At 45.1% G+C, this 14324-nt stretch overlaps 2 protein-coding genes across 4 annotated transcripts; both read left to right on the top strand.

Moving 5' to 3' along the window:
- The first annotated feature begins 558 nt into the window (after positions 1–558).
- Positions 559–12672, top strand: LOC120840930. 3 transcript variants are annotated; one of them, XM_040211721.3, is made up of 9 exons: positions 559–1771; positions 5845–6031; positions 6403–6666; positions 7324–7398; positions 9629–9849; positions 10000–10159; positions 10304–10402; positions 11242–11362; positions 11875–12672. In XM_040211721.3, the coding sequence occupies exons 2-8, from the start codon at positions 5845–5847 to the stop codon at positions 11337–11339; spliced, it is 1104 nt and encodes a 367-aa protein (XP_040067655.2). In that variant the 5' UTR covers positions 559–1771; the 3' UTR covers positions 11340–11362; positions 11875–12672. The 3 variants fall into 3 exon arrangements, with proteins under 3 accessions (XP_040067655.2, XP_040067654.2, XP_040067656.2); XM_040211720.3 differs by having other exon boundaries at positions 11242–11301; positions 11875–12671; XM_040211722.3 differs by lacking the exon at positions 11242–11362 and having other exon boundaries at positions 11875–12669.
- LOC120840936 lies at positions 2208–4993 on the top strand. The gene has a single exon (XM_040211729.2). It carries the CDS (start codon positions 2322–2324, stop codon positions 4332–4334), a length of 2013 nt encoding a protein of 670 aa, XP_040067663.2. The 5' UTR covers positions 2208–2321; the 3' UTR covers positions 4335–4993.
- Positions 12673–14324: the final 1652 nt, after the last annotated feature.

Raw genomic sequence — 14324 nt, 5'->3', positions numbered from 1 at the left:
GTCCCAAAATAATTAGTTTTTTTTCTTTTCCCTTATTTGAATTAGATAGAAGTATGATATATTTACTGCACTATGTAGGGAATGTACACATGTGTGCTGGTACTGTGGGGAGGCTGGCATCCATGCAACTATGTGTTTGAGGTTCCTTCGCCGTTCACATGTGAACTGAGACAGTACAATCAGGGCAACTCCTGCCCCTCTCGATGAGATCCTGTCTTTCCGGAAGATGCTAAACTTTTGGGTGTCAGCAATTTGTCCTTCGAATATTGTATCATCCAACCAGGTTTCTGAGACCCCAAAGATTGTGTTCGGCGAAGTTTCAAACAAGACAACGAGGTCCGAGTTTGTTCTTGATGGATAGAGCGTTTGTATACCGGATGCCGATGTGTCGCCGCTTCCTCGGTGCGGGAGGAGTACGTCGGTTACTAGCGTCACTCCGTTTTGTGTCCCGGGCGATGGGCCTGGCAGTTTCGTGGGGGGAAGGGGGGGGGGGTGGGGGGGGGGGGGGGGGGGGGGGGGGGCACGACACCGGTGGATATGGGTGCGGGGTGCGAGTCATCGGAGGGAGGAAGCTGGCATGAGCCACAAAACCAGTGCCCGGCGAGGAGGCCAAGCATCGGTAGGCGAGTAGCGACAGCCCTTCACACTTCCCATGGAGCCACCAATCACACAGGTCACATTTTAGGGCGGCCACGTTGTTGTAAACCGCTTTCTCGCAGCTCGGGGAGGTTGGCGACGGCCTGGGATTTCGATAGATGTTCCCGGCAATCAGCATGAGTCATGCAATCGGCGCAGTCGTCCAGGCAGGCCTAACCGCGATGAAGCGGATGTCCGCACTTTCAGAAGTGAGAGAAGCCGCCGCGCGGAGTTGAGAAGCATTGTGCACCTCATCGGAGTGTTCCCGGAGCTCGACTCTCTGTAGAGAGGCGACCAGCAGAAGTTGCAACCATGTCCGCAAGCACGTCATCCCTGAAGACTATAATTTTGCTGAAAGGTTCCACCACCGTATTACACATATGTGCGAAATCCCGTCAAATATGCTGAGAAACTGTTTGATGCGGTCTCTCTAAAGAGCCAACGAAACGTTGTAAATCTCTTAGTACAAACACAAAACACGGCAGAGACGAAAAGGGTACCTTTGAACTTGAAGCAAGCCCATGGTCAACACACGCACTGCACCGCACAAAAAGACCATCCGTGTGCGCTACTTTTAGAGCGTTAACAAGCAAAGCAAGGCGTAAATGAGTAAGAATCGTTCCGTAGAACCCGTAGAACCAGATCACAACAGCCGCCATCACAACCCTAAATATACAAACACAGTGCTGCTAGACTTCTTTTCTTTGGTTTTGTGAGTTTGTCGGGTGTGTAAATAAGTAAAGTCTGATGAGTAAATTTATTAATACTATACACTACAGATATTTTCTTCTTGATGTGTTCTACTTTTAAGTCACAAAATAAAATATAATATAATTTATTAACTACAAAATGCATACACGGTTGGTTTAGCCTATTTTAGACCAATGGCTTAGGTTGGCAACATACGTTCCCGCCGGTTCAAGTGGTTCAAGTATGGTTTAAGTTTGGTTTAAGCGGTCTAAGTTTAAGTTTGTATCGCGGCTCGCACAATTGTGGCTCGCACGGTTCTGACCTGACAACCGTGGCTCTGAAACATCGTGAAGACAAGTTCTAGTAGTTACGGTTCGAAGTGCCTAACGGTCAGGCTGCGTAATCCCACTGTGGCACCGACGCACCTGCGTACCCTGCGTGAAACGTAAGTAGCGGTACCTCATTTCCTTTAGTGATGCTGCTCACTTGCTTAACCGACGGGATCTCGCATATTACGTTTGTGGGTATTCCTGTCTCGGGTACCCGAAATCGGGACGGCTCCTTTGGAGCCTTTGGATCCTTTGGAGGTCGATATCTGACCTCAACAATTCCGTCTAGGACCGGAATTCGGTGCCGGTCCTAGACGGAATTCAAGGCGGTGCGTTGTAAGTGGCAGAGCTTCGCTTTAGGGTGCCCATTATTACCTAAACCTCGCACATGCTCGTGAATGTGCGAGGCTGGTTAGGTAATAATAGACAAGAGTAATTATTTGAGGGCTCTACAGTGATTATTATTTTGAAGAGCGAAGCGCTGCCACTATGACCCGGACGAAATCCGGACAAAATTTTCTAGCGCAACCAATGACTATGATAAGTGGGCAACCATGTTCGCCGATTGCGCGCGATTTCGGTTACGCCAGACTGCGCGACTCGCGATGCATGATATCCCTTTGTGATTGAACGGTGCTAAGAGGAAACGATCTCCTGGTTCGTAAAATGAAGCGACAGAGGCGAGCATTTGATGACGTGTGCGACCGACAGAAGAAAAGAATTATTGCCGAAAACGTGCGCGACCATCTTGCGGACATTTTTTCTAAGTCTGCTCCGGACGAGAGCGATGGAAATTCTGCGGTTGACGGATCAGACGACAGCAGTGACGGAGCCAGGGAGGGTCTGAGCGCACCGCAAGTCGACGATCCCAGAGATCCTTGCGCGAGCACATCAGCTTCCGAAGAAACTGAAACTCATTTGCCAATCTCAAGTGCAGATGAGTTTACTTTGGCAAGCGAGCTGGCCACCTGGGCACGTGAGACCAAAGCCTGCGCATCCCATCTTAGCAAGCTTTTAAAGATATTGAAGAAGTATCACCCGGAGCTGCCTAGTGACGCAAGAAGCCTAATGGGGACACCAAGATCTTGCAATGTGAAAAACATGGGAGCGTCCGGCCTCTACCACTATTTCGGAATCGAATCGTCACTAAAACGAATGATGAGCTCAGGCAGCATCACTGGAGACACCATTTCGTTGCTCATCAATGTTGATGGCCTGCCTATAGCGAAAAGTTCCAGCAAGCAGTTCTGGCCCATTCTTGCATCTGTCGTCGAAAGCTGCGATCCTGAACCTTTCGTCATAGCTCTGTTTGTTGGAGACAAGAAGCCGGAGAACTTGGATGACTACCTTACCGATTTCATTTCGGAGTTAAGCACATTGCTGGAAGAACACGTGACCGAGGGCGGAAAGGAGTGCGTAGTTCGAGTGCATGCGTTCATTTGCGATGCGCCCGCAAGGGCATTTCTGAAGTGCATCAAGGGCCATGGGGGATACTTCAGTTGTGAAAAGTGCACCCAAGAAGGCACCTTCTCTGAAAGCTGCCGGAAAGTAATTCTTCCAGAAGTCAGCAGCCCCCTACGAACAGACGAGTCGTTTCGAAAGCAGGATCAGGAAGGGCACCATCATCGACAGTCCCCATTGGTCGAGCTACAGATTGGCATGGTAAGCCAATTTCCCCTCGACTATATGCATTTAGTCTGCCTAGGCGTTATGCGGAGGCTTCTACTTCACTATTGGGTGCGGGGACGACCTCATCGATCAAAGCTCCCACCACGTGCACAGACTAGCATCTCAACAATGCTCATGAAACTCCAGAGACACACCCCTCGGGAGATGGCTCGGAAGCCCCGGAGTCTTCATGAATTAGAGAGATGGAAGGCCACTGAGCTACGAAACTTCCTCTTGTACTTCGGTCCTGCGGTTCTAAAAGACCACATGGAGAAGCGCTACTACCAGCACTTTCTCAAACTGAGCATTGCAGTGTCAATCCTGTCAAGCCCACGACTCTGCCATGAGGAGATTGATTCTGCAGAGAAGCTGCTTGAAGAGTTTGTTTCTGATGCTGGGGACCTGTACGGTGAAGGCATTTACGTGTACAACATACATTCTCTGCTGCATCTTACTGCTGATGTGCGGAGGTTCGGTCACCTTGACTCCTTCTCTGCGTTCCGGTTTGAGAACTTTCTGGGTCAACTGAAGCGAGATTTGAAGTCACCAAATCGACCATTACAACAGATTGTAAAACGCTTAGAAGAGCGCAGTCATGCTGACTTGCATCCTAGAATACCACCGAAGCAGCAGGCATTGTTGCAAAAGCCGCATAATGCCGGACCAGCACCTCCAGGATTTAAGGGAGAGCAGTATCACAAGCTAGTTCTTCAAGGCATGGTTCTGGAAGTGAACCTACCAGACTCATGTTTTCTGATGGAAGATGGAAATGTAGTCGTCGCAACAAATGTTGTGTCCCGTGATGGAGAGATCAAGATCTGTGGCCAGTTTTTCAAGAGATTAACAAACTTCTATGCCGGCATTGTTGACACAACTGGACTGTGTACTTTCAGGGCTTCTCAGGTTTCGTCTGCAAATGCTTTGTGGACTGTTGAACAGGTCAAATCAAAGTGCTGCTGGCTTCCTTGTGGGGGTGAATTTTTGGTTAAGCCACTCTTGCACACAGGATAGCTCAGATAAGCAATATCTGCCGTAAATGTGCTCTCACTTATAGTGTTGTTTTAATGAGTATATAATCATCACGAATAAAAATAAAGTGTGTGTGCTAATGTCTTTGGCATAAATTATGTCTTTATGCTAATAACTGCTAGGGGATTTTTAAGGACATTTCTTCTGATTATAAGGCATCTGTAGGTTGAAAATTGAGGGATTAGAAAAAAGCTGCTATAAATAGAACTGTTTATATGATGGAAAGACCAAAATAGAAAAGCTGTAAGGTGAATGTCTAATAAAAGGTTAGTTTTCTTTTGCTCATGATGTGTGCTCACTACTTTAGCTCTTTAAATGAATGATAATGTGATTATCCTTTGACTTGGTGATTACACGTAACTATTGTCCCAACTGATAGATATCCCAGCTAAGATGCCGCAAGTATAAAAAGACTGAACACTCTACGCCAGAGGTACACAACCTTTTCGGGACTGCGAACCCCCAAAGCTTCTGAGTGCCCTCCGGCGACCCCCGCCTTAACTATTTTTGGAGCTCTCCGAGGCTCTGTAGCCGCCAGACATTTCCCCACAACCTCCAGTCTGTGCACCTCTGCTCTACACAAGTGAAAACCACTATGTTGTTAGCAGGTGTCTTGCGAAACGCAAGAAAGACTTGGCAAACTTTTAAATATCAATTTTAAGACCAGCAGGATCAAGGTGTCAACTGGCAGGCTTTAGAAGTCTTGAGAAACAGCCAACTGGGGTGTTTTGAACACAATACACTTTGTTTGCTTCCTTTTCTAGCAAAGAAAGAAAGCCCATGAAATATAGGGTGGTTCAAGCCACCAGGCTCGATCTGAAATGGACCGTAAAAATCAATGCCTGCACGTAACAATCTAAACTTTTCGTCAGCGGTGTATTTCACAGGTCGGTTTTTTCTTGTAAAATTATAAAGCGTAGTTCTCGTTCTGTAAAAAATAAGGCCAAGAAACTTGCCAGGGTCTACGGCGGGCAGCGACGTAAACGAGAGGGGTTCATTAGCGGGATGTGTTTGGCATTCGTATCGATAGATGGCGTCGGGAGCAGCCTCCGAAGTTGCAGCCGACCAGTGAAAGAAAGCAGACGACACGCAGACGAAATCCGTTGACAGCAAAAGCGCCACCGTTATACAGACACGTTTTTTTTACTCTAAGTTTTGCTTTTATTGTCCGCATTTATTTTTTAACCGAAGGTACATTTCAAAAAGATTATGCCCATTTTAACAAACCACGGTGGTCACGAGCCGTTGCGATAAGGAGGGAGCGCCATCTATCAATACAAATGCCAAACACATCATGAGTTTTCTTTTGTTTTAGTTTTAGTAATTTTCACCTTCATAAACCATGTACACAGCATTCATATTTTATTTGGTTTCATCAATATTCGATTCATGTTTGATTTGGTTACATCACTATTTGCACACCCCTAATCTTGTTACTTCATAAAACTTGTAGGTATGCTCTTTACTGACGGTCTCAAATTGAATTTTCTAGATGTTCTCGGTCGCCCATTTTATGAAGACTGATGACGTGGCCGTGGTTCCAACACGCTGGATTAAGAACGGGACAGCTCCCTGGCCACCGTTTAAAAATACTGCAAAAGTGAACAGTGCAGTGAGGGACAGAACGGAGCCAGGCAAAGACTGGCCAAAATTTGCCTGCAGGGTCATGTCATATACAGGTAAGCTCCGCCCTGAACGCCATTAGTTTTTTTTTTTCATTCTGAAGAGAGCACTGCTCTATTGAAAGTTATTACAATCCACACTTTCGCAGAATCTACAAAAGAGAAGGGGGTTTGGTTGTGAAATAATTCTTAAAGTACATATCATATCTGACTCCCTTTTTTTAGTTACTATGGTAACGGTACTATAGACCTCCCACTGCCTATGTTAATAGGACACATTGGTAACAGCTTGATAGCTACAAAAAGGCAGCATATGCTTCATTAGCAGAAGCTACGTACAGCTTAGACAAAACTCAGCAAAATATAATGCCTCACATTCAACGCACATTTTTTATTAATTCATTATCTACATAACATCTGACTTGCAGACAGTTACGAAGTTGCCCGCAAGAGGTCCATAAAGGCGGAGGAAGAGTCCGACCTTACATCGGAAGCAGAGACATCGCAAAAAAGAATACGGCGACCTCCGACATTTTTCGATGACTACCTCACTGACAGCAGCGATGAGGAGGGAGTAACTGAAGAACCACCTCCAGAAGGTGACATTGAATTTCTCGCTGAGCCCCCACCGCCACCACCTCTTCAAAGAAAAAGTGGAGCACATTGTGGAGGAGCAGGCCAAACTGATGGTGGCAAGTCCTTTTTTCTTACACGTGTTTTGAAGGAAATGGTTTACATGAACAAATACTAGTGATAAAGTGAAATGCACAAGGTAATCAAAACAAAACTACAGATCATGTATTTCACACTTCGAATGTTTGTAATCTAGAGTTGAGAAAAGGCCTTCCTAGACCCACGTGCAGGCTGTTATGTACACAGTGCGACACTTTTAGCATGAACATGACATCGGCGCTTTTTTGTGCTTTGCTCAAGCTGTGAAACCCTTATGGGCCCTTTTCACCGCATTAGTAATTTTGGTGATATCACCTGATTTGTGTAAGTAAAGCGAGTAAACCCGACGATGTTGTGTTTGTGCTAACAGCGTCGCATAGTGTACAGTATGGGCATGGTATAGATCAGGGGTGGGCAAACCGCGGCTCGCGAGCCGCATGCGGCTCTTTGCTGGTCCAAGTGCGGCTCGCGGATCCCTCGTAAGAGGACTCCCCCCCCCCCTTCGCCCCTTTCCGCGTTTCCCCAAGAAAAAAAAGAAGAAAGGATTCCAGAATAAAGCACACTGCAGCTTGCAGTTTGACAGCCTTGTACTCCCATCCAAGGAAATACGCAACTGTGACATAGCAGTTCAACTGCTCATCCTTGTTATTACTTATGCATTGCTTGTGGTTTTTCAGATGACTTGGTGTTGCCCAAAGGAAGACCAAAAAGTGCATCTTCTTTGAACTGCTCTGCTGAACCTTCAAGCAAAGGCAAGTATATTTTGTGACTGACAGAAGAGTTAGGATGTATGTGCACTTTTGACACATGAACCTGTAAAAAGTAACTTCACTTAGTTACAAGTTTCTGGAAAATGTACCTAAAATACAGCAGGGGTGGAATAGCTGTACCATTTGCGCCAGACGCATATGTCTGCGCCATCCTGAAACATGTTGTGGAAACTGCGCCACAGCCAATACCTCGTGCCATTATGCACCAAAAGAATTGTATTTTGTCTTGGTTCCGGTTTTTATCGACCCGATTCGCAACAATGAGCGCATTTAGCTTGGTCGGCCTTGCACTCCTTTGCTCTGTTTATTCTCCCTGTGTATCTCGAGTCAGAAGCGCACGAAAAAAATTGGGGGTCAGACTCCAAGCGCTACACCACCTGCTTCTGGATTGTTATCCTTCAACCATAAGCGGTTAAAGGGCAACTCCGCTCAATTCCGAAGATTTCGGGATAATGAGTGATTTCGAATTAAAAAGCCCTAGTAAAACACACTACGTTGTTTGCTTTGCGAAAAGTGGGCTATATATTTTTAAATCTAATTTTAAACACGAGCTGAAATCGAAACCGAAACTTCGGCTCTGCCCGGCAACATTGGCCTCGGGCCGCCAAGTACATGGCCATCACGTGGTACGAGATGTCACGTGATCCTCGGCCCAACGACGGGCGGGATTGGGGCGGGCGTGTGGCAGGCGCGAGTGTCGTCTGCACCGCACTCTTCGCCACGTTTTGGTGTCTACGGCATTCGACGACGTCTGCACAACTGCGGCATAAGTCTGCGCACATGGTGTCCGTGGTGTGGATGAAACTCCGAGAGACAATAATCACAATCGGTGAGACGACGACGGCGGTTGTGACGCGGAAGACGGCGGTAACGGCGGGCGGCCGGACGGCTCCCAAGAAACGCGCTGCGCGGGCGCGTTACACCAATCATGTGGACACCGCTGAGCGCCGAGAGGCAACGTTGCTGACGTCATGCGCTACGCTCGCGCGGAGAAGTGAAAACAAGCAAAAGGGGGCCATGATAATGACGTTTAGCTCAATGTTGGCTCCGCCCATGCCATAGCCTTGACTGCGCTGTTGGTTGCGCCTGATCGCCCGCTCAAGTCAGCCGATTTCGACAACTTGGCGAGTTGCGAAGTTTGCCGGACCGTTTAAGAAACATTTAGACAGAACTGCGTCGTAACATTTCACTCGTGGTCTTCCTAGGCGATACTGAAGAGGACTGCATTGTTTTTTCAAAACCAAAAATGAAGCGGAGTTGCCCTTTAAGCACGTCAGCAGAAGTGAGGTCGAGTCGTTAAGAGTCAGATTGCCTGAGGCTCTGCGGCCCGGGATCCAGACTTCAGCCAGTTGAAGACAGGAGCAAAAGATTCCTGTTAGTACTTCATCGTTAAAAGTTGGAACCGCATTCCCACAAGATAAATCGTGATTTGATAGAACTGAAATGCGGTCCAATCCGAAACCTTGCCGGCCAGCAGCTCTCATGCAAGCGGTAGATCTGCTTGGCATACTTTAACCTTGCTCCTGCTTATCGCCTCGAATATGATAACTACGCTTAATCATAGTCTGCTGCTTCGTTATTGAGTTACACAATAGGATAAATTCGAAATTTATTGCCCTGTTCCTTCGCGCAACTGCACGTTCGTTGCTTGCGCACGTCACGTGATTCGCGCATGTAATTACTAAGACATAAACTGAAGTGCAGTGAAAACTTATCTGAGCTGCTCCTAGCCTGCTCCAGAATGTAGGTTCAGCTGCTCCCGTGGCTCCTCCCAAGTACATTTCATGAGTTCCAACCCTGTACAGATACAGATACCGAAAAATGAAAGTACCTAGGTTTTTATGTCAGGTACAACAAAGGTACCTAGATACCGATTTCGAGTTACTTGTACCTAGGTGCTTTACAACCCTGGCTGAGGCATGTCCTGTTTAAAAAAAAAAAAACTTTAGCCTTGTTGCTTTGCAGCATTGATGCATGCTGCACGTTGTAAGAATGGATAATTTGTTTGTGTAATTAAGCTAAGTGCTTCGGTAACGTGAGCAACAAGAGAAAAGTTTCTGTATCTTTAATGCTCTTACAGCTTTAAGCGATTAAAGTATTAACTCCTTGTCACCTTGAAAATGAATAAAGGCTTGTTTTTTTATCATCTTTATCGGAACACTCAATATTGATAAGGTTCTAACGTATTGCTCTTTTTTTTTTTTTTTTTTAGCTTTGGTCACAGTTCTTAGGGAACTTGAGTGTATTAAGGCACAGTTGACAAGCATGGCTACAATGTTGGCCAGAATACAGATGCATGTGAATGCTGATGACCCTACTGCCATGGCTGGTCCAGTCCATCCAGAAGACCTTCCAGTCTATCCAGTGAAGACAAGAGAGGAATTTGCCTTCCTGGAGGCTAGCTTAAAAAATGAAGCCATTTTTGCAAAGCTAGTAAGTTTCAAGTTGTTGTGCGTTACAGCCAAAGGTTATTATCCAGAACATACATGTACTGAAATAGTCATTGTTTTTCATCTTTCTTCTGTTCTTTGAGCAAGAGAAGCTTTTATGTGTGGCTTATTGTGGATAACTTTTGATTTCTAGGTGAAAGAGCTTGGCCAAATTGGAGGTAGAGATGTAGCCTCTACAACAAAAACGGTGTTTAAGAAACTTGTCGGAGATGAAGTTGCCGTCTTCTACAACAGAACCGGGCGAAACGGAAAGCAAGAAGCCGGGAAACTGAAGATCTTTAGCCTGATCTATGGTAAGAGTAATGTTTTTGTATCACTGTCTACACTATGGAGAGTAATGTGCTTGCATGCACCCGTCTTTTTTTTTTTTTTATTATTAAGTATTACTTTACAGTGATCGTTATAAAACTTCTGATAGCTGTGCATATTTTTTTCAGCTGCTGTACGTGTAACCCGCAAAACTGCAACAGACGACGAGATGGGCCGCGCCATTGGTGATTGGCTGCGCTTCGCCAACGTCCGGCTCCGTGCTCAAGGCAAGCAACAACCTAATCTTTGCAGGAAGGATACAAATACATTGAAGCTGATGATTAATCTAAAAATCTCCTGAGGCTTACAAAATGAAGAATGTAAACCATGCATGAGATCTGTAACACAGCGAAGAGTTCTATTGTACTATCGCTATACATTGAAATACAAAGAAGAGAGCTTGTGGCTTTCTACAAATGCTGCACAAACTGGCCACGAGCCAGCGAAGCTTGCACATGTGTAGTTCGACCAAGGACACTAGATTAATCTCCAACTCTTGAATGCCTTGACTGGTGCCTGGTGTGTAAGCAGTGTACTGAAAGTTATGCGCTTTGTGTTCATATTGCAATGTATTGCAATAGTACATGCTCACTTGTATCATTGCCCCTCCCAATCAAATGCACCAGCAGAAGCAGTGAGCACAACTACAAAATAACGAAGGAAGCTTTGTTTACAATAATTTCTTATTGGAAAAAAGTAAAAATTGGTTTTCTAACATACAGAATGTAGCAGCCGAATAAGAAAGTTCTGCACTCAGCTTGATTTTCTTTGTCTTGCTTTCCTAGAAAATAGGGCAGTAAAAGTATTTCTGACAGCCGTTTGTGGGACTGATTGTGTGTTGCTATTGGGTGAGGCCAGCTGAACATACAAGATGACAACACAGAGAAAATTAGACAAACACGATGCTGGACTAAACTGTTTAATGGAGTGCATTTTTATTCATTTACACAGGAGCAGGTTGGCCCCAGACGGGGCCAACTGGTTCTTTTGTAAATAAAGTATGTGGATGAAGTTAGTCCGGCATTGTGTTTGTCTCATTTTCTCTCTTCCTGTTTTTGTGCTGTAGGTTCATTTGGCCCCATCGACAAGCGCTGCACCAACAAGCTCAGCTCCGGGTCGTCACAAGGTGTATTTTGTCGCGTGTTTCAATGTTGGTTTGCTTGAGCAGGAGGACTGACAACTACTAGGTACAAGTGACTCAACAACAAATTAAAGGATTTGATAGCATGTTGGTGGGAGTTAAGAAACAAACAAAAGAGAGGCACTTATGACAAGAGATGCCACGGGTGTACAGTTCAACTAGCAACATCAATAAACTACCACAAGGCATTATTTTATTTTTGCTAGTTGAGAGATGTACCTGTGTTGTCTCTTGTCATAAGTGTTTGCTACTTTGTTTGTTTTTTGCAATCAATTCACTGTTTTAAGCACTTGAACAAGATTGTCATTTTCTTTTAGTTCGTAGTTATGTGGGAAATCAGGTCAGCCTTTTTGCGGCTCTATATGAACTCTCTTTCCCACTAGGATATTTCTAGTACACCCTAATTTCTTGAGGGGTTTCCAAACCTGCAAACCATTGTCACAAAGCTAAATTTCGAATTAAGCTACACTGTTATGTTTTCCACGTATTATGATCATTTGCCACCTCAAATTTAGTTTCCGGCACTCTGTATTAATTATTTTCTTGTTTTGTTTGCAGCCAGAAAAGTCGAAAACATCCCATCGACAGAAACTGTGGTTTGACTTGGGAAGATGAAAATCAGTTTGTTTCAATTTTTTTTTTTTCTGTCTAGTCCTGTTCTAGACTTTCTTCAGCCTATTTCATATTCTATTGTCATATTTTACTTTTTAAAGTGGCAATAAGGCTATTTAATGTCTCGACTTCTGTTCTAGTCTAGTGACAGGCTTTACTGTGGTTTGACTTGGGAAGATGAAAGTCTGTTTGTTTTAATTTTTTTTTTCTGTCTAGTCCTGTTCTAGAGTTTCTTCAGCCTATTTCATATTCTATTGTCATATTTTACTTTTTAAAGCGGCAATAGGCCTATTTAATGTCTCGACTTCTGTTCTAGTCTAGTGACAGGCTTTAGTCAGTCCTTTCCGGCTTTTCTTTAATACGATACCGTTTTAGTAATCAAGTTTTTCTAACTGCTTCTACACATGGCAATTGTATATAGTGCCAGCTGGACATAAAAGGATTAGAGAGAGATAAGAAAGACACACCGTTGGACTAGCAACTGTTTAATCAGATCATCTTTTTCTTCATCTACGTTGAGTTTCTCTTCTTTTTTATCTACACTGCATTTGATTTAATTGAGGAGTTCCTTTTCTTCTAGTCTTATACTCGAGCGTCTCCTCGTCTTCCATTTGTCCACCATGGGTGCGGCCCCTCTAAGATACTCACCTTCCTTGTGGTGTAGTGCGATGGAAGGTATACCCACACACTTGTCCGCTTTTGCGTCAATAGCAAAGGCCTCCAGGATTTCTCGAGTGAACTTGTGGCGGTTTCTTGCCAGGATGTTTAGGCTAGAAAAGTCTGGTACACACAGGCACATATGACAATGGGCAGGTAGGTGCTCTGCACGCTGTGGTGGCCTTCACCGAAGCTGCATGTTCTCTCGTCTAGTCACTGATGCACCTTCCCTTCTGTCCAATGTAACATTGACTACATGACATGGGATTTGGTGCACAACCTCCTTCTCACATTTGGTGTACTTGGCAGTTCATTTTCTCCTTGTTGGCCCTCTTGTTTACATGATGAAAAATTGCACACAAAGAGACAAGGGAAAAACACAGAAGTCAGAGAGGCGCATACTCGCAACTCTGGTATATTAAGTGAAGAAAGAAAAGATGAAGCACGATTCATGACGGGGGACATCAACACCAGGGGGTAAACAGTTCAGTCATAGTGAGGTGTTCGCAAAAAGGCAACTTCTTTTTCGCTCAAAGCAACCGACGGCTGACTAACGCAGAGATCGGTCAGACTCAAGATGGTGAACGCATCGAGCACCTCGCGCGTTTGTTTATCATTAAAGTGCCCAATGATTGAGATTTTTTTCTAAAGATGGTGTGCAGATAGAGGTCTTACAATGCACCAAAAGGTTGACCTCATACAGTTTATGATCGTGCTCTCGCAGCCAGTCATTCAAACACTTTCTAGTCTGTCCGACATAGCATCTTCCACAGGGAAGAGGAATGCTGTACACTACGCTCAATGAACGAGGAGTGAAAGGCTGCACATGTTTTTTGTGGCGCGTGTCTTTTTCGCTTTGGCGCAAACCTTAGAACAAATTTGTCACATCTTTTTAGAGGCTGATAATACTACGGGCACACCATACCTACTTACCACTTGTTTTAGATTATGCGATATCTTGTGTAGATACAATCTAAAACAAGTGGCAAGTAGGTGTGCTGTGCCCACAGTAATATCAGCCCCTAAAAAAATATGACAAATTTGTTTAAGGTCTGCGCCAAAGAGAACAAATTATAAAAAACACGTGCCACAAAAAACATGTGCAGCCTTTTTTTTCCTGTTCATCGAGCGTTGTATACAGCATTCCTCTTTCCTGTGGAAGATGCTATGTCGGACAGACTAGACAGTGTTCGAATGACTGGCTGCGAGAGCACAATCATAAACTGTATGAGGTCAACCTTTTGGTGCATTGTAAGACCTCTATCTGCACACCATCTTTAGAAAAAACCTCAATCATTGGGCGCTTTAATGAAAAACAAACGCGCGAGGTGCTCAGGGCGTTCACCATCTTGAGTCTGGCCGATCGCTGCGTTAGTCAGCCGTCGGTTGCATGAGCGAAAGAGAACTTGCCTTTTTGCGAATATTCCTCTGCGACTGAACTCTTAACCCCCTGGTGTCGATGTCCCCTGTCATGAATCGTGCTGTCTGTCTTCTGTGTTCCTTCCTCGTCTCTTTGTGTGCAACTTTCCATCATGTAAACAAAGGGACCAACAAGGAGAAGACAAACTGCAAGGTATCTCACGAGACCAAGCACACCGAATGTGAGAAGGAGGTTGTGTACCAAATCCCACTGTCATGTGGTCAATGTTACATTGGACAGACGGGAAGGTGCATCGGTGACCAGACTAGGGAACATGCAGCTTCGGTGAAGGCCACCACTGCAGCAGGGGACCTACCCG

The sequence above is a fragment of the Ixodes scapularis genome, unplaced genomic scaffold (genome assembly GCF_016920785.2).
Source record: "Ixodes scapularis isolate PalLabHiFi unplaced genomic scaffold, ASM1692078v2 PGA_scaffold0__279_contigs__length_252992795, whole genome shotgun sequence".
NCBI classification, from domain to species: domain Eukaryota; kingdom Metazoa; phylum Arthropoda; class Arachnida; order Ixodida; family Ixodidae; genus Ixodes; species Ixodes scapularis.
The sequence above is the reverse complement of the archived record's forward strand: the minus strand, read 5'-3'. Positions and strand labels throughout refer to the sequence as shown.

Bases quoted from the DNA above. Each gene is read 5' to 3' on its own strand.
- LOC120840930 (XM_040211720.3), top strand. From the start codon at position 5,845: ATGTTCTCGGTCGCCCATTTTATGAAGACTGATGACGTGGCCGTGGTT. The intron at 7,399-9,628 runs GCAAGTATATTT...TTTTTTTTTTAG, and splicing joins TGCTGAACCTTCAAGCAAAG to CTTTGGTCACAGTTCTTAGG. The intron at 9,850-9,999 runs GTAAGTTTCAAG...TTTGATTTCTAG, and splicing joins AAGCCATTTTTGCAAAGCTA to GTGAAAGAGCTTGGCCAAAT.
- LOC120840936 (XM_040211729.2), top strand. From the start codon at position 2,322: ATGAAGCGACAGAGGCGAGCATTTGATGACGTGTGCGACCGACAGAAG.